This window comes from Callionymus lyra, chromosome 2 (assembly GCF_982586985.1).
Source record: "Callionymus lyra chromosome 2, fCalLyr1.hap1.1, whole genome shotgun sequence".
Classification (NCBI taxonomy): domain Eukaryota; kingdom Metazoa; phylum Chordata; class Actinopteri; order Syngnathiformes; family Callionymidae; genus Callionymus; species Callionymus lyra.
In genome coordinates this window covers 537093-564351 of record NC_141819.1, presented here as the reverse complement: position 1 = coordinate 564351, position 27259 = coordinate 537093, and the positions used below count along the sequence as shown (strand labels likewise).

General features: G+C 39.3%; 1 protein-coding gene across 1 annotated transcript in view; it reads left to right on the top strand.

Annotated features, from left to right (window-relative positions):
• The window catches only part of sema6bb (sema domain, transmembrane domain (TM), and cytoplasmic domain, (semaphorin) 6Bb), a 135134-nt gene that overhangs the window by 78133 nt on the left and 29742 nt on the right, over positions 1-27259 (top strand). Inside the window, exons 11-15 of the mRNA XM_087783170.1 lie at positions 4936-5153; positions 7782-7913; positions 8227-8376; positions 16078-16251; positions 17247-17387. Of these exons, the coding sequence (XP_087639296.1) occupies positions 4936-5153; positions 7782-7913; positions 8227-8376; positions 16078-16251; positions 17247-17387 (815 nt within the window). The remainder of the gene's footprint in view (positions 1-4935; positions 5154-7781; positions 7914-8226; positions 8377-16077; positions 16252-17246; positions 17388-27259) is intronic.

Here is a 27259-nt window from a genome sequence, read left to right as displayed (position 1 = left end):
GTTGTGTCATGTTGTGTGTCATGTTGTGTAAGTAAGTAAGTAAGTAAGTAATATTTATATAGCGCTTTTCCAGACCAGGGTCACAAAGCGCTTAAACAATCAAAAAAATATTCATGTTGTCATGTTGTCATGTTGTGTGTCATGTTGTGTGTCATGTTGCTTGTCATGTTGTGTGTCATGTTGTGTGTCATGCTGTGTGTCATGTTGCTTGTCATGTTGTGTGTCATGTTGCTTGTCATGTTGTGTGTCATGTTGTCATGTTGTCATGTTGTGTGTCATGTTGTGTGTCATGTTTTCATGTTTTCATGTTTTCATGTTTTCATGTTTTCATGTTTTCATGTTTTCATGTTGTCATGTTGTGTGTCATGTTGTGTGTCATGTTGTGTGTCATGTTGTGTGTCATGTTGCGTGTCATGTTGCGTGTCATGTTGTGTGACATGTTGTGTGTCATGTTGTTTGTCATGTTGTGCGTCATGTTGCTTGTCATGTTGTGTGTCATGTTGTGTGACATGTTGTGTGTCATGTTGTTTGTCATGTTGTGTGTCATGTTGCGTGTCATGTTGCGTGTCATGTTGCGTGTCATGTTGCGTGTCATGTTGCGTGTCATGTTGCGTGTCATGTTGCGTGTCATGTTGCGTGTCATGTTGCGTGTCATGTTGCGTGTCATGTTGCGTGTCATGTTGCGTGTCATGTTGCGTGACATGTTGTGTGTCATGTTGTTTGGGATGTTGTGTGTGATGTTGTGTGTGATGTTGCTTGTCATGTTGCGTGTCATGTTGTGTGTCATGTTGTTTGTCATGTTATGTGTCATGTTGTTTGTCATGTTGTGTGTCATGTTGCGTGTCATGTTGTGTGTCATGTTGTTTGTCATGTTGCGTGTCATGTTGTGTGTCATGTTGTTTGTCATGTTGTTTGTCATGTTGTGTGTCATGTTGTGTGTCATGTTGCGTGTCATGTTGTGTGTCATGTTGTTTGTCATGTTGCTTGTCATGTTGCGTGTCATGTTGTGTGTCATGTTGTTTGTCATGTTGTGTGTCATGTTGCGTGTCATGTTGTGTGTCATGTTGTTTGTCATGTTGCTTGTCATGTTGCGTGTCATGTTGCGTGTCATGTTGTGTGTCATGTTGTTTGTCATGTTGTGTGTGATGTTGTGTGACATGTTGTGTGTCATGTTGTGTGTCATGTTGCTTGTCGTGTTGCGTGTCATGTTGTGTGTCATGTTGTTTGTCATGTTGTGTGTCATGTTGTGTGTCATGTTGTTTGTCATGTTGCGTGTCATGTTGCGTGTCATGTTGCGTGTCATGTTGTTTGTCATGTTGTTTGTCATGTTGTGTGTCATGTTGCGTGTCATGTTGCGTGTCATGTTGTTTGTCATGTTGTTTGTCATGTTGTTTGTCATGTTGTGTGTCATGTTGCGTGTCATTTTGCGTGTCATGTTGTTTGTCATGTTGTTTGTCATGTTGTGTGTCATGTTGTTTGTCATGTTGTGTGTCATGTTGTTTGTCATGTTGTGTGTCATGTTGCGTGTCATTTTGCGTGTCATGTTGTGTGTCATGTTGTGTGTCATGTTGTTTGTCATCTTGCTTGTCATGTTGTGTGTCATGTTGTTTGTCATGTTGTGTGTCATGTTGCGTGTCATGTTGTGTGTCATGTTGTTTGTCATGTTGCTTGTCATGTTGCGTGTCATGTTGTGTGTCATGTTGCGTGTCATGTTGTGTGTCATGTTGCGTGTCATGTTGCGTGTCATGTTGTGTGTCATGTTGCATGTCATGTTGCGTGTCATGTTGCGTGTCATGTTGTGTGTCATGTTGCGTGTCATGTTGCGTGTCATGTTGCATGTGATGTTGTTTGTCATGTTGTGTGTCATGTTGCGTGTCATGTTGCATGTGATGTTGTTTGTCATGTTGTGTGTCATGTTGCGTGTCATGTTGCGTGTCATGTTGTGTGTCATGTTGCGTGTCATGTTGCGTGTCATGTTGCGTGTCATGTTGCGTGTCATGTTGCGTGTCATGTTGTGTGTCATGTTGCGTTTCATGTTGTGTGTCATGTTGCGTGTCATGTTGCGTGTCATGTTGTGTGTCATGTTGCGTTTCATGTTGCGTGTCATGTTGTGTGTCATGTTACGTTTCATGTTGTGTGTCATGTTGCGTGTCATGTTGTGTGACATGCTGTGTGTCATGTTGTTTGTCATGTTGTTTGTCATGTTGTGTGTCATGTTGTTTGTCATGTTGTGTGTCATGTTGTGTGTCATGTTGTGTGTCATGTTGTGTGTCATGTTGTGTGTCATGTTGTGTGTCATGTTGCGTGTCATGTTGTGTGTCATGTTGTTTGTCATGTTGCTTGTCATGTTGCGTGTCATGTTGTGTGTCATGTTGCGTGTCATGTTGTGTGTCATGTTGCGTGTCATGTTGCGTGTCATGTTGTGTGTCATGTTGCATGTCATGTTGCGTGTCATGTTGCGTGTCATGTTGTGTGTCATGTTGCGTGTCATGTTGCGTGTCATGTTGCATGTGATGTTGTTTGTCATGTTGTGTGTCATGTTGCGTGTCATGTTGCGTGTCATGTTGTGTGTCATGTTGCGTGTCATGTTGCGTGTCATGTTGCGTGTCATGTTGCGTGTCATGTTGCGTGTCATGTTGTGTGTCATGTTGTGTGTCATGTTGCGTGTCATGTTGCATGTGATGTTGTTTGTCATGTTGTGTGTCATGTTGCGTGTCATGTTGTGTGTGATGTTGTTTGTCATGTTGTGTGTCATGTTGCGTGTCATGTTGCGTGACATGTTGTGTGTCATGTTGTTTGGGATGTTGTGTGTGATGTTGTGTGTGATGTTGCTTGTCATGTTGCGTGTCATGTTGTGTGTCATGTTGTTTGTCATGTTATGTGTCATGTTGTTTGTCATGTTGTGTGTCATGTTGCGTGTCATGTTGTGTGTCATGTTGTTTGTCATGTTGCGTGTCATGTTGTGTGTCATGTTGTTTGTCATGTTGTTTGTCATGTTGTGTGTCATGTTGTGTGTCATGTTGCGTGTCATGTTGTGTGTCATGTTGTTTGTCATGTTGCTTGTCATGTTGCGTGTCATGTTGTGTGTCATGTTGTTTGTCATGTTGTGTGTCATGTTGCGTGTCATGTTGTGTGTCATGTTGTTTGTCATGTTGCTTGTCATGTTGCGTGTCATGTTGCGTGTCATGTTGTGTGTCATGTTGTTTGTCATGTTGTGTGTGATGTTGTGTGACATGTTGTGTGTCATGTTGTGTGTCATGTTGCTTGTCGTGTTGCGTGTCATGTTGTGTGTCATGTTGTTTGTCATGTTGTGTGTCATGTTGTGTGTCATGTTGTTTGTCATGTTGCGTGTCATGTTGCGTGTCATGTTGCGTGTCATGTTGTTTGTCATGTTGTTTGTCATGTTGTGTGTCATGTTGCGTGTCATGTTGCGTGTCATGTTGTTTGTCATGTTGTTTGTCATGTTGTTTGTCATGTTGCGTGTCATGTTGCGTGTCATTTTGCGTGTCATGTTGTTTGTCATGTTGTTTGTCATGTTGTGTGTCATGTTGTTTGTCATGTTGTGTGTCATGTTGTTTGTCATGTTGTGTGTCATGTTGCGTGTCATTTTGCGTGTCATGTTGTGTGTCATGTTGTGTGTCATGTTGTTTGTCATCTTGCTTGTCATGTTGTGTGTCATGTTGTTTGTCATGTTGTGTGTCATGTTGCGTGTCATGTTGTGTGTCATGTTGTGTGTCATGTTGTTTGTCATGTTGCTTGTCATGTTGCGTGTCATGTTGTGTGTCATGTTGCGTGTCATGTTGTGTGTCATGTTGCGTGTCATGTTGCGTGTCATGTTGTGTGTCATGTTGCATGTCATGTTGCGTGTCATGTTGCGTGTCATGTTGTGTGTCATGTTGCGTGTCATGTTGCGTGTCATGTTGCATGTGATGTTGTTTGTCATGTTGCGTGTCATGTTGCGTGTCATGTTGCGTGTCATGTTGTGTGTCATGTTGCGTGTCATGTTGCGTGTCATGTTGCGTGTCATGTTGTGTGTCATGTTGCGTGTCATGTTGTGTGTCATGTTGCGTGTCATGTTGCGTGTCATGTTGTGTGTCATGTTGCGTTTCATGTTGTGTGTCATGTTGCGTGTCATGTTGCGTGTCATGTTGTGTGTCATGTTGCGTTTCATGTTGCGTGTCATGTTGTGTGTCATGTTGCGTTTCATGTTGTGTGTCATGTTGCGTGTCATGTTGTGTGACATGCTGTGTGTCATGTTGTTTGTCATGTTGTTTGTCATGTTGTGTGTCATGTTGTTTGTCATGTTGTGTGTCATGTTGTGTGTCATGTTGTGTGTCATGTTGTGTGTCATGTTGTGTGTCATGTTGTGTGTCATGTTGTGTGTCATGTTGCGTGTCATGTTGTGTGTCATGTTGTTTGTCATGTTGCTTGTCATGTTGCGTGTCATGTTGTGTGTCATGTTGCGTGTCATGTTGTGTGTCATGTTGCGTGTCATGTTGCGTGTCATGTTGTGTGTCATGTTGCATGTCATGTTGCGTGTCATGTTGCGTGTCATGTTGTGTGTCATGTTGCGTGTCATGTTGCGTGTCATGTTGCATGTGATGTTGTTTGTCATGTTGTGTGTCATGTTGCGTGTCATGTTGCGTGTCATGTTGTGTGTCATGTTGCGTGTCATGTTGCGTGTCATGTTGCGTGTCATGTTGCGTGTCATGTTGCGTGTCATGTTGTGTGTCATGTTGTGTGTCATGTTGCGTGTCATGTTGCATGTGATGTTGTTTGTCATGTTGTGTGTCATGTTGCGTGTCATGTTGTGTGTCATGTTGCGTGTCATGTTGCGTGTCATGTTGCGTGTCATGTTGTGTGTCATGTTGCGTGTCATGTTGCATGTGATGTTGTGTGTGATGTTGTGTGTGATGTTGTGTGTCTTGTGTGTAGGTGGTGGTCTCGCGCGTGGCTCGCGTGTGCAAGCGTGACCTTGGAGGATCTCAGAGGGTTCTGGAGAAACAGTGGACTTCGTTCCTCAAGGCTCGTCTCAACTGCTCCGTCCCTGGAGACTCTCACTTCTACTTCGACCTGCTCCAGTCCACCAGCCCCGTCACCAGGATGCAGGGCCGCGACGTGGTCCTCGGCGTCTTCTCCACGCCCGCCAACAGGTATTGAACACACACACACACCTGACCTTTGACCTCACGCCTGACGCCGTGATGATGTCATCGGATGTTACAGTTTGAAGGAACAAGTCGATCCTCGGAGGAACAAACGATACACACCGAGGTGGAAAACAAACAACAACAAGCACTCGCGTCAGGGTCCCAGAGAAACAGGAAGTGATGTTCGGTTCATAGAGAAACAGGAAGTGATGTTCGGTTCATAGAGAAACAGGAAGTGATGTTCGGTTCAGAGAGAAACAGGAAGTGATGTTCGGTTCATAGAGAAACAGGAAGTGATGTTCGGTTCATAGAGAAACAGGAAGTGATGTTCGGTTCATAGAGAAACAGGAAGTGATGTTCAGTTCAGAGAGAAACAGGAAGTGATGTTCGGTTCAGAGAGAAACAGGAAGTGATGTTCGGTTCATAGAGAAACAGGAAGTGATGTTCGGTTCAGAGAGAAACAGGAAGTGATGTTCGGTTCAGAGAGAAACAGGAAGTGATGTTCAGTTCAGAGAGAAACAGGAAGTGATGTTCGGTTCATAGAGAAACAGGAAGTGATGTTCGGTTCAGAGAGAAACAGGAAGTGATGTTCGGTTCATAGAGAAACAGGAAGTGATGTTCGGTTCATAGAGAAACAGGAAGTGATGTTCGGTTCATAGAGAAACAGGAAGTGATGTTCGGTTCAGAGAGAAACAGGAAGTGATGTTCGGTTCAGAGAGAAACAGGAAGTGATGTTCGGTTCAGAGAGAAACAGGAAGTGATGTTCGGTTCATAGAGAAACAGGAAGTGATGTTCGGTTCATAGAGAAACAGGAAGTGATGTTCGGTTCATAGAGAAACAGGAAGTGATGTTCGGTTCAGAGAGAAACAGGAAGTGACCGGAGCAAGAAAGAAGTTCCTCACATTCCTACAGCGTCTCGTGATGATGACATCACAGGAGAACAAACACTCAACATCTGTGGTGAGATGATGGCCAGTAATGGAGCAGCCGAGGTTGAGGTAGAACTTCATTGATCCTCACGAGGTCTCCTTCTATGTGGTTGCGGCTCAAACCACTGGAGTACCTGGAGAAGACTTCAGTCTCTCGGAGCAGTCGTTGAGTCCAGAACATGCTCATTGGATCATGTTTGTTTTTATTTTTGAAATGTTTTGTTTGCATGTGTTTGAATCGTTGAATCATTGTTTGAAGAGTCAGAGCTACTGATCAACTTCATTGTTTAAAGAACTGAAGAAGTTTCATCCCTTGAAACGTGAGCTTCTTATGTGTGTAACACTGTGATGACACAGATACACAACTTGTGTTAACTTGTGTCCGTAGCCATTAGCGCTGAGGTCGAGGGAGGTCGTTAAGAGAGCGTTTGGTCAGAGACTGTTAGAGAAGCTTTTGTGTTGTGGCCACAGATACACACTCGAGTGTGAGTCGCTGATGCAGTGCGTGATCGATTGTTGTGTATTGATGAAGATCTCCGGTGTGTGTCAGTATTCCAGGCTCTGATCTCTGGTGTGTGTCAGTATTCTAGGCTCTGATCTCTGGTGTGTGTCAGTATTCTAGGCTCTGATCTCTGGTGTGTGTCAGTATTCCAGGCTCTGATCTCTGGTGTGTGTCAGTATTCTAGGCTCTGATCTCTGGTGTGTGTCAGTATTCCAGGCTCTGATCTCTGGTGTGTGTCAGTATTCCAGGCTCTGATCTCTGGTGTGTGTCAGTATTCTAGGCTCTGATCTCTGGTGTGTGTCAGTATTCCAGGCTCTGATCTCTGGTGTGTGTCAGTATTCCAGGCTCTGATCTCTGGTGTGTGTCAGTATTCTAGGCTCTGATCTCTGGTGTGTGTCAGTATTCCAGGCTCTGATCTCTGGTGTGTGTCAGTATTCTAGGCTCTGATCTCTGGTGTGTGTCAGTATTCCAGGCTCTGATCTCTGGTGTGTGTCAGTATTCCAGGCTCTGATCTCTGGTGTGTGTCAGTATTCTAGGCTCTGATCTCTGGTGTGTGTCAGTATTCCAGGCTCTGATCTCTGGTGTGTGTCAGTATTCTAGGCTCTGATCTCTGGTGTGTGTCAGTATTCCAGGCTCTGATCTCTGGTGTGTGTCAGTATTCTAGGCTCTGATCTCTGGTGTGTGTCAGTATTCTAGGCTCTGATCTCTGGTGTGTGTCAGTATTCCAGGCTCTGATCTCTGGTGTGTGTCAGTATTCTAGGCTCTGATCTCTGGTGTGTGTCAGTATTCTAGGCTCTGATCTCTGGTGTGTGTCAGTATTCTAGGCTCTGATCTCTGGTGTGTGTCAGTATTCTAGGCTCTGATCTCTGGTGTGTGTCAGTATTCTAGGCTCTGATCTCTGGTGTGTGTCAGTATTCTAGGCTCTGATCTCTGGTGTGTGTCAGTATTCTAGGCTCTGATCTCTGGTGTGTGTCAGTATTCTAGGCTCTGATCTCTGGTGTGTGTCAGTATTCTAGGCTCTGATCTCTGGTGTGTGTCAGTATTCCAGGCTCTGATCTCTGGTGTGTGTCAGTATTCTAGGCTCTGATCTCTGGTGTGTGTCAGTATTCTAGGCTCTGATCTCTGGTGTGTGTCAGTATTCCAGGCTCTGATCTCTGGTGTGTGTCAGTATTCCAGGCTCTGATCTCTGGTGTGTGTCAGTATTCCAGGCTCTGCTGTGTGTGTGTTCGACCTGGAACAACTGGCTGCTGTGTTTGAAGGAAGGTTTAAGGAGCAGAAATCTCCAGAGTCCATTTGGACGCCTGTTGCTGAGGAAGTCATTCCCAAACTAAGGTGTGGACAATTTTCTTATTATTGTTATTGTTATTGTTATTATTATTGTTATTATTATTGTTATTGTTGTTGTTATTGTTATTGTGATTATTATTATTATTGTTATTATTATTATTATTATTATTATTATTGTTATTATTATTGTTATTATTGTTATTATTGTTATCATTATTATTATTATTGTTATTATTATTATTGTTATTATTGTTATTGTTATCATTATTATTATTATTGTTAGTATTATTATTGTTATCATTATTAATATTAATATTACTATTGTTATTTTAACATGTGTTTCTCTGCCTTCACTCAGACCCGGTGGTTGTGCTGTTGAAGGTTCCAGGTTCAATTCCTCAAACTCTTTTCCTGACGAGGTGTTGAACTTCGTGAAGACTCATCCTCTGATGGACGAAGCTGTTCCTTCCATTGGTCACAGACCGTGGATCGTCAAGACCATGGTCAGGTGAGAGAAGTTACCTGCATATAACTCCAGTTCTCAGTCCATGCAAAGCCCTGTGAGGGTTATTGATCCATCCCTAGAGACGCCTCTGCACCTCACTTATTGATGACTCATCAGATATATTTATGTAAGTAATGGTTATTAGTGAAGATGTTTCCAGACCAGAGTCACAAAGAACTTCAACGATCATAACAATACACAGTAAAAATATATACTTTAAAAGATCAAAACAAACACAAGAGGCTCAGAGAATAAAGGAAAAGCTCAAATAAAAGTGTCTTCTGATGTTTCTTAAAGGAGTCAGTAGATCATCAAACACAGATGTTTCTTGAAGGAGTCAGTAGATCATCAAACACAGATGTTTCTTGAAGGAGTCAGTAGATCATCAAACACAGATGTTTCTTGAAGGAGTCAGTAGATCATCAAACACACATGTTTCTTGAAGGAGTCAGTAGATCATCAAACACAGATGTTTCTTGAAGGAGTCAGTAGATCATCAAACACACATGTTTCTTGAAGGAGTCAGTAGATCATCAAACACAGATGTTTCTTGAAGGAGTCAGTAGATCATCAAACACAGATGTTTCTTGAAGGAGTCAGTAGATCATCAAACACACATGTTTCTTGAAGGAGTCAGTAGATCATCAAACACACATGTTTCTTGAAGGAGTCAGTAGATCATCAAACACACAGATGTTTCTTGAAGGAGTCAGTAGATCATCAAACACACAGATGTTTCTTGAAGGAGTCAGTAGATCATCAAACACAGATGTTTCTTGAAGGAGTCAGTAGATCATCAAACACAGATGTTTCTTGAAGGAGTCAGTAGATCATCAAACACAGATGTTTCTTGAAGGAGTCAGTAGATCATCAAACACACATGTTTCTTGAAGGAGTCAGTAGATCATCAAACACAGAGATGTTTCTTGAAGGAGTCAGTAGATCATCAAACACACATGTTTCTTGAAGGAGTCAGTAGATCATCAAACACAGATGTTTCTTGAAGGAGTCAGTAGATCATCAAACACAGATGTTTCTTGAAGGAGTCAGTAGATCATCAAACACACATGTTTCTTGAAGGAGTCAGTAGATCATCAAACACAGATGTTTCTTGAAGGAGTCAGTAGATCATCAAACACAGATGTTTCTTGAAGGAGTCAGTAGATCATCAAACACAGATGTTTCTTGAAGGAGTCAGTAGATCATCAAACACAGATGTTTCTTAAAGGAGTCAGTAGATCATCAAACACACATGTTTCTTGAAGGAGTCAGTAGATCATCAAACACACATGTTTCTTGAAGGAGTCAGTAGATCATCAAACACAGATGTTTCTTGAAGGAGTCAGTAGATCATCAAACACACATGTTTCTTGAAGGAGTCAGTAGATCATCAAACACACATGTTTCTTGAAGGAGTCAGTAGATCATCAAACACAGATGTTTCTTGAAGGAGTCAGTAGATCATCAAACACAGATGTTTCTTGAAGGAGTCAGTAGATCATCAAACACAGATGTTTCTTGAAGGAGTCAGTAGATCATCAAACACAGATGTTTCTTAAAGGAGTCAGTAGATCATCAAACACACATGTTTCTTGAAGGAGTCAGTAGATCATCAAACACACATGTTTCTTGAAGGAGTCAGTAGATCATCAAACACACATGTTTCTTGAAGGAGTCAGTAGATCATCAAACACAGATGTTTCTTAAAGGAGTCAGTAGATCATCAAACACACATGTTTCTTGAAGGAGTCAGTAGATCATCAAACACACATGTTTCTTGAAGGAGTCAGTAGATCATCAAACACAGATGTTTCTTGAAGGAGTCAGTAGATCATCAAACACACATGTTTCTTAAAGGAGTCAGTAGATCATCAAACACACATGTTTCTTGAAGGAGTCAGTAGATCATCAAACACACATGTTTCTTAAAGGAGTCAGTAGATCATCAAACACACATGTTTCTTGAAGGAGTCAGTAGATCATCAAACACACATGTTTCTTGAAGGAGTCAGTAGATCATCAAACACAGATGTTTCTTGAAGGAGTCAGTAGATCATCAAACACAGATGTTTCTTGAAGGAGTCAGTAGATCATCAAACACAGATGTTTCTTGAAGGAGTCAGTAGATCATCAAACACAGATGTTTCTTAAAGGAGTCAGTAGATCATCAAACACACATGTTTCTTGAAGGAGTCAGTAGATCATCAAACACACATGTTTCTTGAAGGAGTCAGTAGATCATCAAACACACATGTTTCTTGAAGGAGTCAGTAGATCATCAAACACACATGTTTCTTGAAGGAGTCAGTAGATCATCAAACACACATGTTTCTTGAAGGAGTCAGTAGATCATCAAACACACATGTTTCTTGAAGGAGTCAGTAGATCATCAAACACACATGTTTCTTGAAGGAGTCAGTAGATCATCAAACACACATGTTTCTTGAAGGAGTCAGTAGATCATCAAACACAGATGTTTCTTGAAGGAGTCAGTAGATCATCAAACACACATGTTTCTTGAAGGAGTCAGTAGATCATCAAACACACATGTTTCTTGAAGGAGTCAGTAGATCATCAAACACACATGTTTCTTGAAGGAGTCAGTAGATCATCAAACACACATGTTTCTTGAAGGAGTCAGTAGATCATCAAACACACATGTTTCTTGAAGGAGTCAGTAGATCATCAAACACACATGTTTCTTGAAGGAGTCAGTAGATCATCAAACACACATGTTTCTTGAAGGAGTCAGTAGATCATCAAACACAGATGTTTCTTAAAGGAGTCAGTAGATCATCAAACACACATGTTTCTTGAAGGAGTCAGTAGATCATCAAACACACATGTTTCTTGAAGGAGTCAGTAGATCATCAAACACACATGTTTCTTGAAGGAGTCAGTAGATCATCAAACACACATGTTTCTTGAAGGAGTCAGTAGATCATCAAACACACATGTTTCTTGAAGGAGTCAGTAGATCATCAAACACAGATGTTTCTTAAAGGAGTCAGTAGATCATCAAACACAGATGTTTCTTGAAGGAGTCAGTAGATCATCAAACACATATGTTTCTTAAAGGAGTCAGTAGATCATCAAACACAGATGTTTCTTAAAGGAGTCAGTAGATCATCAAACACAGATGTTTCTTAAAGGAGTCAGTAGATCATCAAACACAGATGTTTCTTAAAGGAGTCAGTAGATCATCAAACACAGATGTTTCTTAAAGGAGTCAGTAGATCATCAAACACACATGTTTCTTGAAGGAGTCAGTAGATCATCAAACACACATGTTTCTTGAAGGAGTCAGTAGATCATCAAACACACATGTTTCTTGAAGGAGTCAGTAGATCATCAAACACACATGTTTCTTGAAGGAGTCAGTAGATCATCAAACACAGATGTTTCTTAAAGGAGTCAGTAGATCATCAAACACAGATGTTTCTTGAAGGAGTCAGTAGATCATCAAACACATATGTTTCTTGAAGGAGTCAGTAGATCATCAAACACAGATGTTTCTTAAAGGAGTCAGTAGATCATCAAACACACATGTTTCTTGAAGGAGTCAGTAGATCATCAAACACAGATGTTTCTTAAAGGAGTCAGTAGATCATCAAACACACATGTTTCTTGAAGGAGTCAGTAGATCATCAAACACAGATGTTTCTTAAAGGAGTCAGTAGATCATCAAACACAGATGTTTCTTAAAGGAGTCAGTAGATCATCAAACACAGATGTTTCTTGAAGGAGTCAGTAGATCATCAAACACAGATGTTTCTTGAAGGAGTCAGTAGATCATCAAACACAGATGTTTCTTGAAGGAGTCAGTAGATCATCAAACACAGATGTTTCTTGAAGGAGTCAGTAGATCATCAAACACAGATGTTTCTTGAAGGAGTCAGTAGATCATCAAACACACATGTTTCTTGAAGGAGTCAGTAGATCATCAAACACACATGTTTCTTGAAGGAGTCAGTAGATCATCAAACACAGATGTTTCTTGAAGGAGTCAGTAGATCATCAAACACAGATGTTTCTTGAAGGAGTCAGTAGATCATCAAACACACATGTTTCTTGAAGGAGTCAGTAGATCATCAAACACACATGTTTCTTGAAGGAGTCAGTAGATCATCAAACACAGATGTTTCTTAAAGGAGTCAGTAGATCATCAAACACACATGTTTCTTGAAGGAGTCAGTAGATCATCAAACACACATGTTTCTTGAAGGAGTCAGTAGATCATCAAACACACATGTTTCTTGAAGGAGTCAGTAGATCATCAAACACAGATGTTTCTTGAAGGAGTCAGTAGATCATCAAACACAGATGTTTCTTGAAGGAGTCAGTAGATCATCAAACACACATGTTTCTTGAAGGAGTCAGTAGATCATCAAACACACATGTTTCTTGAAGGAGTCAGTAGATCATCAAACACAGATGTTTCTTAAAGGAGTCAGTAGATCATCAAACACACATGTTTCTTGAAGGAGTCAGTAGATCATCAAACACACATGTTTCTTGAAGGAGTCAGTAGATCATCAAACACACATGTTTCTTGAAGGAGTCAGTAGATCATCAAACACACATGTTTCTTGAAGGAGTCAGTAGATCATCAAACACAGAGATGTTTCTTGAAGGAGTCAGTAGATCATTAAACACAGATGTTTCTTGAAGGAGTCAGTAGATCATCAAACACATATGTTTCTTGAAGGAGTCAGTAGATCATCAAACACAGATGTTTCTTAAAGGAGTCAGTAGATCATCAAACACAGATGTTTCTTGAAGGAGTCAGTAGATCATCAAACACAGAGATGTTTCTTGAATGAGTCAGTAGATCATCAAACACAGATGTTTCTTGAAGGAGTCAGTAGATCATCAAACACAGATGTTTCTTGAAGGAGTCAGTAGATCATCAAACACACATGTTTCTTGAAGGAGTCAGTAGATCATCAAACACACATGTTTCTTGAAGGAGTCAGTAGATCATCAAACACACATGTTTCTTAAAGGAGTCAGTAGATCATCAAACACACATGTTTCTTAAAGGAGTCAGTAGATCATCAAACACAGATGTTTCTTGAAGGAGTCAGTAGATCATCAAACACACATGTTTCTTAAAGGAGTCAGTAGATCATCAAACACAGATGTTTCTTGAAGGAGTCAGTAGATCATCAAACACAGATGTTTCTTGAAGGAGTCAGTAGATCATCAAACACAGATGTTTCTTGAAGGAGTCAGTAGATCATCAAACACACATGTTTCTTGAAGGAGTCAGTAGATCATCAAACACACATGTTTCTTGAAGGAGTCAGTAGATCATCAAACACAGATGTTTCTTAAAGGAGTCAGTAGATCATCAAACACAGATGTTTCTTGAAGGAGTCAGTAGATCATCAAACACAGATGTTTCTTGAAGGAGTCAGTAGATCATCAAACACACATGTTTCTTGAAGGAGTCAGTAGATCATCAAACACACATGTTTCTTGAAGGAGTCAGTAGATCATCAAACACACATGTTTCTTGAAGGAGTCAGTAGATCATCAAACACACATGTTTCTTGAAGGAGTCAGTAGATCATCAAACACACATGTTTCTTGAAGGAGTCAGTAGATCATCAAACACAGATGTTTCTTAAAGGAGTCAGTAGATCATCAAACACAGATGTTTCTTGAAGGAGTCAGTAGATCATCAAACACACATGTTTCTTGAAGGAGTCAGTAGATCATCAAACACAAATGATTCTTAAAGGAGTCAGTAGATCATCAAACACACATGTTTCTTAAAGGAGTCAGTAGATCATCAAACACAGATGTTTCTTGAAGGAGTCAGTAGATCATCAAACACAGATGTTTCTTAAAGGAGTCAGTAGATCATCAAACACAGATGTTTCTTGAAGGAGTCAGTAGATCATCAAACACAGATGTTTCTTGAAGGAGTCAGTAGATCATCAAACACAGATGTTTCTTGAAGGAGTCAGTTGATCATCAAACACAGATGTTTCTTGAAGGAGTCAGTAGATCATCAAACACAGATGTTTCTTGAAGGAGTCAGTAGATCATCAAACACAGATGTTTCTTGAAGGACTCAGTAGATCATCAAACACACATGTTTCTTGAAGGAGTCAGTAGATCATCAAACACACATGTTTCTTGAAGGAGTCAGTAGATCATCAAACACACATGTTTCTTGAAGGAGTCAGTAGATCATCAAACACACATGTTTCTTGAAGGAGTCAGTAGATCATCAAACACAGATGTTTCTTGAAGGAGTCAGTAGATCATCAAACACAGATGTTTCTTAAAGGAGTCAGTAGATCATCAAACACAGATGTTTCTTGAAGGAGTCAGTAGATCATCAAACACACATGTTTCTTGAAGGAGTCAGTAGATCATCAAACACACATGTTTCTTGAAGGAGTCAGTAGATCATCAAACACACATGTTTCTTGAAGGAGTCAGTAGATCATCAAACACACATGTTTCTTGAAGGAGTCAGTAGATCATCAAACACAGATGTTTCTTAAAGGAGTCAGTAGATCATCAAACACAGATGTTTCTTGAAGGAGTCAGTAGATCATCAAACACACATGTTTCTTGAAGGAGTCAGTAGATCATCAAACACAGATGATTCTTAAAGGAGTCAGTAGATCATCAAACACACATGTTTCTTGAAGGAGTCAGTAGATCATCAAACACAGATGTTTCTTGAAGGAGTCAGTAGATCATCAAACACAGATGTTTCTTGAAGGAGTCAGTAGATCATCAAACACACATGTTTCTTGAAGGAGTCAGTAGATCATCAAACACAGATGTTTCTTGAAGGAGTCAGTAGATCATCAAACACACATGTTTCTTGAAGGAGTCAGTAGATCATCAAACACAGATGTTTCTTGAAGGAGTCAGTAGATCATCAAACACAGATGTTTCTTGAAGGAGTCAGTAGATCATCAAACACAGATGTTTCTTGAAGGAGTCAGTAGATCATCAAACACAGATGTTTCTTGGAGGAGTCAGTAGATCATCAAACACAGATGTTTCTTGAAGTAGTCAGTAGATCATCAAACACAGATGTTTCTTGAAGGAGTCAGTAGATCATCAAACACACATGTTTCTTGAAGGAGTCAGTAGATCATCAAACACAGATGTTTCTTGAAGGAGTCAGTAGATCATCAAACACACATGTTTCTTGAAGGAGTCAGTAGATCATCAAACACACATGTTTCTTGAAGGAGTCAGTAGATCATCAAACACAGATGTTTCTTAAAGGAGTCAGTAGATCATCAAACACAGAGATGTTTCTTGACAAAAACACATGATAAGATCATGTTGTGACAACATTTAAGTTTAGAGATGTTTGTGGTCAGTTTTGTGCAGTGTGGCCCCTAGTGGTGGAGGTCATGACCTCAAAGATTCAGGGTCCTCCTCCTCAGCAGGTTCTCTTCCATAAGAAGCTTTTATCAGGTGCATTTAAGAAAATACAAAAACTAGTGTTTACTTGTTTAAACATCATGTATTTGACAGTATTAGTCGTCTCTCTCAACAATAACACTGACCAGAACTTCTCCCATAATGCTTTGCTGCCTCGTAAATCAATAAAAACTGTGGATGACTTTTGACGACATTGACGTAGAATTTAAATCAGTATCGACCAATCAGACGTCACTAAATAGAGCAGTGTGAAGAAAGGCATCATTGGTGTCTCTGCAGGTATCAGCTGAACAGGATCGTGGTGGACACAGAAGCAGGTCCGTTCAGGAACCGCACGGTTCTGTTCCTTGGATCCAGCAGAGGAACCATCTTGAAGTTCCTGGTCATGAGTCAAGACAACTCATTCTCCAGCAGCATCTTCCTGGAGGAGCTGGAGGGATTTAACCCTGACAGGTACCTTTGACAGTGAAGCTTCCAATGATGCAGCTTGTCATGTGTAGTTGTTTGTTGCTATACTAGTTATAGTTGTTATACAATATGTTGACATTGTAAACAATATGTTGATGTTGTGATCAATATGTTGTGATCAATATGTTGTGATCAATATGTTGTGATCGATATGTTACCATCAATATGTTGTGATCAATATGTTGTGATCAGTATGTTGTGATCAATATGTTGTGATCATTATGTTGTGATCAATATGTTGTGATCAATATGTTGTGATCAATATGTTGTGATCCATATGTTGATGTTGTGATCAGTATGTTGTGATCAATATGTTGTGATCAATATGTTGTGATTGATATGTTGTGATCAATATGTTGTGATCAATATGTTGTGATCAGTATGTTGTGATCAATATGTTGTGATCCATATGTTGTGATCAATATGTTGTGATTAGTATGTTGTGATCAATATGTTGTGATCAATATGTTGATGTTGTGATCAATATGTTGTGATCAATATGTTGTGATCCATATGTTGATGTTGTGATCAGTATGTTGTGATCAATATGTTGATGTTGTGATCAATATGTTGTGATCAATATGTTGATGTTGTGATCAGTATGTTGTGATCAATATGTTGATGTTGTGATCAATATGTTGTGATCAATATGTTGTGATCCATATGTTGTGATCAATATGTTGTGATCAATATGTTGTGATCAGTATGTTGTGATCACTATGTTGATGTTGTGATCAATATGTTGTGATCAATATGTTGATGTTGTGATCAATATGTTGTGATCCATATGTTGATGTTGTGATCAGTATGTTGTGATCACTATGTTGATGTTGTGATCAATATGTTGTGATCAATATGTTGTGATCAATATGTTGATGTTGTGATCAGTATGTTGTGATCAATATGTTGATGTTGTGATCAATATGTTGTGATCAATATGTTGATGTTGTGATCAGTATGTTGTGATCAATATGTTGCAGATGTTCCGACGACTCCTCTCAGTCGAGGCACTTGTTGACTCTGACTCTGGACCGAGCGACTCTTTCTCTTCTCCTGGTTTTTCCCTCTTGTGTGGTTCGAGTGCCTCTGGCTCGATGCCAGCTCTACTCCCGCTGTATGAGGTCAGTCCAGAGGTCAAGTGTCGTCTGTCAACTCTGACCTGAACTCTGTTTAATCCTGGTGTTTGTGTTTAATCCAGGTGTTTGTGTTTAGTCCAGGTGTTTGTGTTTAATCCAGGTGTTTGTGTTTAATCCAGGTGTTTGTGTTTAATCCAGGTGTTTGTGTTTAGTCCAGGTGTTTGTGTTTAATCCTGGTGTTTGTGTTTAATCCAGGTGTTTGTGTTTAATCCAGGTGTTTGTGTTTAGTCCAGGTGTTTGTGTTTAATCCAGGTGTTTGTGTTTAATCCAGGTGTTTGTGTTTAGTCCAGGTGTTTGTGTTTAGTCCAGGTGTTTGTGTTTAATCCAGGTGTTTGTGTTTAATCCAGGTGTTTGTGTTTAATCCAGGTGTTTGTGTTTAGTCCAGGTGTTTGTGTTTAATCCAGGTGTTTGTGTTTAATCCAGGTGTTTGTGTTTAGTCCAGGTGTTTGTGTTTAATCCAGGTGTTTGTGTTTATTCCAGGTGTTTGTGTTTAATCCTGGTGTTTGTGTTTAATCCAGGTGTTTGTGTTTAATCCAGGTGTTTGTGTTTAGTCCAGGTGTTTGTGTTTAATCCAGGTGTTTGTGTTTATTCCAGGTGTTTGTGTTTAATCCAGGTGTTTGTGTTTAATCCAGGTGTTTGTGTTTAGTCCAGGTGTTTGTGTTTAATCCAGGTGTTTGTGTTTAATCCAAGTGTTTGTGTTTAATCCAGGTGTTTGTGTTTAATCCAGGTGTTTGTGTTTAGTCCAGGTGTTTGTGTTTAATCCAGGTGTTTGTGTTTAATCCAGGTGTTTGTGTTTAGTCCAGGTGTTTGTGTTTAATCCAGGTGTTTGTGTTTAATCCAAGTGTTTGTGTTTAATCCAGGTGTTTGTGTTTAATCCAGGTGTTTGTGTTTAGTCCAGGTGTTTGTGTTTAATCCAGGTGTTTGTGTTTATTCCAGGTGTTTGTGTTTAATCCTGGTGTTTGTGTTTAATCCAGGTGTTTGTGTTTAATCCAGGTGTTTGTGTTTAGTCCAGGTGTTTGTGTTTAATCCAGGTGTTTGTGTTTATTCCAGGTGTTTGTGTTTAATCCAGGTGTTTGTGTTTAATCCAGGTGTTTGTGTTTAGTCCAGGTGTTTGTGTTTAATCAAGGTGTTTGTGTTTATTCCAGGTGTTTGTGTTTAATCCAGGTGTTTGTGTTTAATCCAGGTGTTTGTGTTTAGTCCAGGTGTTTGTGTTTAATCCAGGTGTTTGTGTTTAATCCTGGTGTTTGTGTTTAATCCAGGTGTTTGTGTTTAATCCTGGTGTTTGTGTTTAGTCCAGGTGTTTGTGTTTAATCCAGGTGTTTGTGTTTAATCCAGGTGTTTGTGTTTAATCCTGGTGTTTGTGTTTAATCCAGGTGTTTGTGTTTAGTCCAGGTGTTTGTGTTAAATCCTGGTGTTTGTGTTTAATCGAGGTGTTTGTGTTTAATCCTGGTGTTTGTGTTTAGTCCAGGTGTTTGTGTTTAATCCAGGTGTTTGTGTTTAATCCTGGTGTTTGTGTTTAATCCTGGTGTTTGTGTTTAATCCAGGTGTTTGTGTTTAGTCAATGTGTTTGTGTTTAATCAAGGTGTTTGTGTTTAGTCACGGTGTTTGTGTTTAGTCCAGGTGTTTGTGTTTAGTCACGGTGTTTGTGTTTAATCCAGGTGTTTGTGTTTAGTTCAGGTGTTTGTGTTTAATCCAGGTGTTTGTGTTTAATCCAGGTGTTTATGTTTAGTCCAGGTGTTTGTGTTTAATCCAGGTGTTTGTGTTTAATCCAGGTGTTTGTGTTTAATCCTGGTGTTTGTGTTTAATCCAGGTGTTTGTGTTTAATCCAGGTGTTTGTGTTTAGTCAATGTGTTTGTGTTTAATCAAGGTGTTTGTGTTTAGTCACGGTGTTTGTGTTTAGTCCAGGTGTTTGTGTTTAGTCACGGTGTTTGTGTTTAATCCAGGTGTTTGTGTTTAGTTCAGGTGTTTGTGTTTAATCCAGGTGTTTGTGTTTAATCCAGGTGTTTGTGTTTAGTTCAGGTGTTTGTGTTTAATCAAGGTGTTTGTGTTAAGTCCAGGTGTTTGTGTTTAGTTCAGGTGTTTGTGTTTAATCAAGGTCTTTGTGTTTAGTCCAGGTGTTTGTGTTTAGTTCAGGTGTTTGTGTTTAGTTCAGGTGTTTGTGTTTAGTTCAGGTGTTTGTGTTTAGTCCAGGTGTTTGTGTTTAGTCCAGGTGTTTGTGTTTAGTCAATGTGTTTGTGTTTAATCCAGGTGTTTATGTTTAATCCAGGTGTTTGTGTTTAATCCAGGTGTTTGTGTTTAGTCAATGTGTTTGTGTTTAGTTCAGGTGTTTGTGTTTAGTTCAGGTGTATGTGTTTAATCCAGGTGTTTGTGTTTAATGCAGGTGTTTGTGTTTAGTTCAGGTGTTTGTGTTTAATCAAGGTGTTTGTGTTAAGTCCAGGTGTTTGTGTTTAATCAAGGTGTTTGTGTTAAGTCCAGGTGTTTGTGTTTAGTTCAGGTGTTTGTGTTTAGTTCAGGTGTTTGTGTTTAGTCCAGGTGTTTGTGTTTAGTCCAGGTGTTTGTGTTTAGTCAATGTGTTTTTGTTTAATCCAGGCGTTTGTGTTTAGTCCAGGTGTTTGTGTTTAGTCCAGGTGTTTGTGTTTAATCCAGGTGTTTGTGTTTAGTCCAGGTGTTTGTGTTTAGTCCAGGTGTTTGTGTTTAGTCCAGGTGTTTGTGTTTAATCCAGGTGTTTGTGATTAATCCAGGTGTTTGTGTTTAGTCCAGGTGTTTGTGTTTAATCAAGGTGTTTGTGTTTAACTAAGGTGTTTGTGTTTAGTTCAGGTGTTTCTGTTTAGTCAAGGTGTTTGTGTTTAGTCCAGGTGTTTGTGTTTAATCCAGGTGTTTGTGTTTAGTTCAGGTGTTTGTTTTTAATCCAGGTGTTTGTGTTTAGTCCAGGTGTTTGTGTTTAATCCAGGTGTTTGTGTTTAATCCAGGTGTTTGTGTTTAGACCAGGTGTTTGTGTTTAGTTCAGGTGTTTGTGTTTAGTCCAGGTGTTTGTGTTTAGTTCAGGTGTTTGTGTTTATTTCAGGTGTTTGTGTTTAGTCCAGGTGTTTGTGTTTAATCCAGGTGTTTGTGTTTAATCCAGGTGTTTGTGTTTAGTTCAGGTGTTTGTGTTTAATCAAGGTGTTTGTGTTAAGTCCAGGTGTTTGTGTTTAGTTCAGGTGTTTGTGTTTAATCAAGGTCTTTGTGTTTAGTCCAGGTGTTTGTGTTTAGTTCAGGTGTTTGTGTTTAGTTCAGGTGTTTGTGTTTAGTTCAGGTGTTTGTGTTTAGTCCAGGTGTTTGTGTTTAGTCCAGGTGTTTGTGTTTAGTCAATGTGTTTGTGTTTAATCCAGGTGTTTATGTTTAATCCAGGTGTTTGTGTTTAATCCAGGTGTTTGTGTTTAGTCCAGGTGTTTATGTTTAATCAAGGTGTTTGTGTTTAATCCAGGTGTTTGTGTTTAGTCCAGGTGTTTATGTTTAGTCCAGGTGTTTATGTTTAATCCAGGTGTTTGTGTTTAATCCAGGTGTTTGTGTTTAGTCCAGGTGTTTATGTTTAGTCCAGGTGTTTATGTTTAATCCAGGTGTTTGTGTTTAGTTCAGGTGTTTGTGTTTAGTCCAGGTGTTTGTGTTTAGTCCAGGTGTTTATGTTTAATCCAGGTGTTTGTGTTTAATCCAGGTGTTTGTGTTTAGTCCAGGTGTTTGTGTTTAATCCAGGTGTTTGTGTTTAATCGAGGTGTTTGTGTTTAGTCCAGGTGTTTGTGTTTAGTCCAGGTGTGTGTGTATAGTCAATGTGTTTGTGTTTAATCCAGGTGTTTGTGTTTGGTCCAGGTGTTTGTGTTTAGTCCAGGTGTTTGTGTTTAATCCAGGTGTTTGTGTTTAATCCAGGTGTTTGTGTTTAGTCCAGGTGTTTGTGTTTTGTCAATGTGTTTGTGTTTAATCCAGGTGTTTGTGTTTAATCAAGGTGTTTGTGTTTAGTTAAGGGGTTTGTGTTTAGTTCAGGTGTTTGTGTTTAGTTCAGGTGTTTGTGTTTAATCCAGGTGTTTGTGTTTAGTCCAGGTGTTTGTGTTTAGTCAATGTGTTTGTGTTTAATCCAGGTGTTTGTGTTTAATCAAGGTGTTTGTGTTTAGTTCAGGTGTTTGTGTTTAGTTCAGGTGTTTGTGTTTAGTTCAGGTGTTTGTGTTTAGTCCAGGTGTTTGTGTTTAGTCCAGGTGTTTGTGTTTAGTCAATGTGTTTGTGTTTAATCCAGGCGTTTGTGTTTAGTCCAGGTGTTTGTGTTTAGTCCAGGTGTTTGTGTTTAATCCAGGTGTTTGTGTTTAGTCCAGGTGTTTGTGTTTAGTCCAGGTGTTTGTGTTTAATCCAGGTGTTTATGATTAATCCAGGTGTTTGTGTTTAGTCCAGGTGTTTGTGTTTAATCAAGGTGTTTGTGTTTAGTTAAGGTGTTTGTGTTTAGTTCAGGTGTTTCTGTTTAGTCAAGGTGTTTGTGTTTAGTCCAGGTGTTTGTGTTTAATCCAGGTGTTTGTGTTTAGTTCAGGTGTTTGTTTTTAATCCAGGTGTTTGTGTTTAGTCCAGGTGTTTGTGTTTAATCCAGGTGTTTGTGTTTAATCCAGGTGTTTGTGTTTAGACCAGGTGTTTGTGTTTAGTTCAGGTGTTTGTGTTTAGTCCAGGTGTTTGTGTTTAGTTCAGGTGTTTGTGTTTAGTTCAGGTGTTTGTGTTTAGTCCAGGTGTTTGTGTTTAATCCAGGTGTTTGTGTTTAATCCAGGTGTTTGTGTTTAGTTCAGGTGTTTGTGTTTAATCAAGGTGTTTGTGTTAAGTCCAGGTGTTTGTGTTTAGTTCAGGTGTTTGTGTTTAATCAAGGTCTTTGTGTTTAGTCCAGGTGTTTGTGTTTAGTTCAGGTGTTTGTGTTTAGTTCAGGTGTTTGTGTTTAGTTCAGGTGTTTGTGTTTAGTCCAGGTGTTTGTGTTTAGTCCAGGTGTTTGTGTTTAGTCAATGTGTTTGTGTTTAATCCAGGTGTTTGTGTTTAATCCAGGTGTTTGTGTTAAGTCCAGGTGTTTATGTTTAATCAAGGTGTTTGTGTTTAATCCAGGTGTTTGTGTTTAGTCCAGGTGTTTATGTTTAGTCCAGGTGTTTATGTTTAATCCAGGTGTTTGTGTTTAATCCAGGTGTTTGTGTTTAGTCCAGGTGTTTGTGTTTAATCCAGGTGTTTGTGTTTAGTCCAGGTGTTTGTGTTTAATCCTGGTGTTTGTGTTTAATCCAAGTGTTTGTGTTTAATCCAGGTGTTTGTGTTTAATCCAGGTGTTTGTGTTTAGTCCAGGTGTTTGTGTTTAATCCAGGTGTTTGTGTTTATTCCAGGTGTTTGTGTTTAATCCTGGTGTTTGTGTTTAATCCAGGTGTTTGTGTTTAATCCAGGTGTTTGTGTTTAGTCCAGGTGTTTGTGTTTAATCCAGGTGTTTGTGTTTATTCCAGGTGTTTGTGTTTAATCCAGGTGTTTGTGTTTAATCCAGGTGTTTGTGTTTAGTCCAGGTGTTTGTGTTTAATCCAGGTGTTTGTGTTTAATCCAAGTGTTTGTGTTTAATCCAGGTGTTTGTGTTTAATCCAGGTGTTTGTGTTTAGTCCAGGTGTTTGTGTTTAATCCAGGTGTTTGTGTTTAATCCAGGTGTTTGTGTTTAGTCCAGGTGTTTGTGTTTAATCCAGGTGTTTGTGTTTAATCCAAGTGTTTGTGTTTAATCCAGGTGTTTGTGTTTAATCCAGGTGTTTGTGTTTAGTCCAGGTGTTTGTGTTTAATCCAGGTGTTTGTGTTTATTCCAGGTGTTTGTGTTTAATCCTGGTGTTTGTGTTTAATCCAGGTGTTTGTGTTTAATCCAGGTGTTTGTGTTTAGTCCAGGTGTTTGTGTTTAATCCAGGTGTTTGTGTTTATTCCAGGTGTTTGTGTTTAATCCAGGTGTTTGTGTTTAATCCAGGTGTTTGTGTTTAGTCCAGGTGTTTGTGTTTAATCAAGGTGTTTGTGTTTATTCCAGGTGTTTGTGTTTAATCCAGGTGTTTGTGTTTAATCCAGGTGTTTGTGTTTAGTCCAGGTGTTTGTGTTTAATCCAGGTGTTTGTGTTTAATCCTGGTGTTTGTGTTTAATCCAGGTGTTTGTGTTTAATCCTGGTGTTTGTGTTTAGTCCAGGTGTTTGTGTTTAATCCAGGTGTTTGTGTTTAATCCAGGTGTTTGTGTTTAATCCTGGTGTTTGTGTTTAATCCAGGTGTTTGTGTTTAGTCCAGGTGTTTGTGTTTAATCCTGGTGTTTGTGTTTAATCGAGGTGTTTGTGTTTAATCCTGGTGTTTGTGTTTAGTCCAGGTGTTTGTGTTTAATCCAGGTGTTTGTGTTTAATCCTGGTGTTTGTGTTTAATCCTGGTGTTTGTGTTTAATCCAGGTGTTTGTGTTTAGTCAATGTGTTTGTGTTTAATCAAGGTGTTTGTGTTTAGTCACGGTGTTTGTGTTTAGTCCAGGTGTTTGTGTTTAGTCACGGTGTTTGTGTTTAATCCAGGTGTTTGTGTTTAGTTCAGGTGTTTGTGTTTAATCCAGGTGTTTGTGTTTAATCCAGGTGTTTATGTTTAGTCCAGGTGTTTGTGTTTAATCCAGGTGTTTGTGTTTAATCCAGGTGTTTGTGTTTAATCCTGGTGTTTGTGTTTAATCCAGGTGTTTGTGTTTAATCCAGGTGTTTGTGTTTAGTCCAGGTGTTTGTGTTTAATCCAGGTGTTTGTGTTTAATCCTGGTGTTTGTGTTTAATCCAGGTGTTTGTGTTTAATCCAGGTGTTTGTGTTTAGTCAATGTGTTTGTGTTTAATCAAGGTGTTTGTGTTTAGTCACGGTGTTTGTGTTTAGTCCAGGTGTTTGTGTTTAGTCACGGTGTTTGTGTTTAATCCAGGTGTTTGTGTTTAGTTCAGGTGTTTGTGTTTAATCCAGGTGTTTGTGTTTAATCCAGGTGTTTGTGTTTAGTTCAGGTGTTTGTGTTTAATCAAGGTGTTTGTGTTAAGTCCAGGTGTTTGTGTTTAGTTCAGGTGTTTGTGTTTAATCAAGGTCTTTGTGTTTAGTCCAGGTGTTTGTGTTTAGTTCAGGTGTTTGTGTTTAGTTCAGGTGTTTGTGTTTAGTTCAGGTGTTTGTGTTTAGTCCAGGTGTTTGTGTTTAGTCCAGGTGTTTGTGTTTAGTCCAGGTGTTTGTGTTTAATCCAGGTGTTTGTGTTTAGTCCAGGTGTTTGTGTTTAATCCAGGTGTTTGTGTTTAATCCTGGTGTTTGTGTTTAATCCAGGTGTTTGTGTTTAATCCAGGTGTTTGTGTTTAGTCAATGTGTTTGTGTTTAATCAAGGTGTTTGTGTTTAGTCACGGTGTTTGTGTTTAGTCCAGGTGTTTGTGTTTAGTCACGGTGTTTGTGTTTAATCCAGGTGTTTGTGTTTAGTTCAGGTGTTTGTGTTTAATCCAGGTGTTTGTGTTTAATCCAGGTGTTTGTGTTTAGTTCAGGTGTTTGTGTTTAATCAAGGTGTTTGTGTTAAGTCCAGGTGTTTGTGTTTAGTTCAGGTGTTTGTGTTTAATCAAGGTCTTTGTGTTTAGTCCAGGTGTTTGTGTTTAGTTCAGGTGTTTGTGTTTAGTTCAGGTGTTTGTGTTTAGTTCAGGTGTTTGTGTTTAGTCCAGGTGTTTGTGTTTAGTCCAGGTGTTTGTGTTTAGTCAATGTGTTTGTGTTTAATCCAGGTGTTTATGTTTAATCCAGGTGTTTGTGTTTAATCCAGGTGTTTGTGTTTAGTCAATGTGTTTGTGTTTAGTTCAGGTGTTTGTGTTTAGTTCAGGTGTATGTGTTTAATCCAGGTGTTTGTGTTTAATGCAGGTGTTTGTGTTTAGTTCAGGTGTTTGTGTTTAATCAAGGTGTTTGTGTTAAGTCCAGGTGTTTGTGTTTAATCAAGGTGTTTGTGTTAAGTCCAGGTGTTTGTGTTTAGTTCAGGTGTTTGTGTTTAGTTCAGGTGTTTGTGTTTAGTCCAGGTGTTTGTGTTTAGTCCAGGTGTTTGTGTTTAGTCAATGTGTTTGTGTTTAATCCAGGCGTTTGTGTTTAGTCCAGGTGTTTGTGTTTAGTCCAGGTGTTTGTGTTTAATCCAGGTGTTTGTGTTTAGTCCAGGTGTTTGTGTTTAGTCCAGGTGTTTGTGTTTAGTCCAGGTGTTTGTGTTTAATCCAGGTGTTTGTGATTAATCCAGGTGTTTGTGTTTAGTCCAGGTGTTTGTGTTTAATCAAGGTGTTTGTGTTTAACTAAGGTGTTTGTGTTTAGTTCAGGTGTTTCTGTTTAGTCAAGGTGTTTGTGTTTAGTCCAGGTGTTTGTGTTTAATCCAGGTGTTTGTGTTTAGTTCAGGTGTTTGTTTTTAATCCAGGTGTTTGTGTTTAGTCCAGGTGTTTGTGTTTAATCCAGGTGTTTGTGTTTAATCCAGGTGTTTGTGTTTAGACCAGGTGTTTGTGTTTAGTTCAGGTGTTTGTGTTTAGTCCAGGTGTTTGTGTTTAGTTCAGGTGTTTGTGTTTAGTTCAGGTGTTTGTGTTTAGTCCAGGTGTTTGTGTTTAATCCAGGTGTTTGTGTTTAATCCAGGTGTTTGTGTTTAGTTCAGGTGTTTGTGTTTAATCAAGGTGTTTGTGTTAAGTCCAGGTGTTTGTGTTTAGTTCAGGTGTTTGTGTTTAATCAAGGTCTTTGTGTTTAGTCCAGGTGTTTGTGTTTAGTTCAGGTGTTTGTGTTTAGTTCAGGTGTTTGTGTTTAGTTCAGGTGTTTGTGTTTAGTCCAGGTGTTTGTGTTTAGTCCAGGTGTTTGTGTTTAGTCAATGTGTTTGTGTTTAATCCAGGTGTTTATGTTTAATCCAGGTGTTTGTGTTTAATCCAGGTGTTTGTGTTTAGTCCAGGTGTTTATGTTTAATCAAGGTGTTTGTGTTTAATCCAGGTGTTTGTGTTTAGTCCAGGTGTTTATGTTTAGTCCAGGTGTTTATGTTTAATCCAGGTGTTTGTGTTTAATCCAGGTGTTTGTGTTTAGTCCAGGTGTTTATGTTTAGTCCAGGTGTTTATGTTTAATCCAGGTGTTTGTGTTTAGTTCAGGTGTTTGTGTTTAGTCCAGGTGTTTGTGTTTAGTCCAGGTGTTTATGTTTAATCCAGGTGTTTGTGTTTAATCCAGGTGTTTGTGTTTAGTCCAGGTGTTTGTGTTTAATCCAGGTGTTTGTGTTTAATCGAGGTGTTTGTGTTTAGTCCAGGTGTTTGTGTTTAGTCCAGGTGTGTGTGTATAGTCAATGTGTTTGTGTTTAATCCAGGTGTTTGTGTTTAGTCCAGGTGTTTGTGTTTAGTCCAGGTGTTTGTGTTTAATCCAGGTGTTTGTGTTTAATCCAGGTGTTTGTGTTTAGTCCAGGTGTTTGTGTTTTGTCAATGTGTTTGTGTTTAATCCAGGTGTTTGTGTTTAATCAAGGTGTTTGTGTTTAGTTAAGGGGTTTGTGTTTAGTTCAGGTGTTTGTGTTTAGTTCAGGTGTTTGTGTTTAATCCAGGTGTTTGTGTTTAGTCCAGGTGTTTGTGTTTAGTCAATGTGTTTGTGTTTAATCCAGGTGTTTGTGTTTAATCAAGGTGTTTGTGTTTAGTTCAGGTGTTTGTGTTTAGTTCAGGTGTTTGTGTTTAGTTCAGGTGTTTGTGTTTAGTCCAGGTGTTTGTGTTTAGTCCAGGTGTTTGTGTTTAGTCAATGTGTTTGTGTTTAATCCAGGCGTTTGTGTTTAGTCCAGGTGTTTGTGTTTAGTCCAGGTGTTTGTGTTTAATCCAGGTGTTTGTGTTTAGTCCAGGTGTTTGTGTTTAGTCCAGGTGTTTGTGT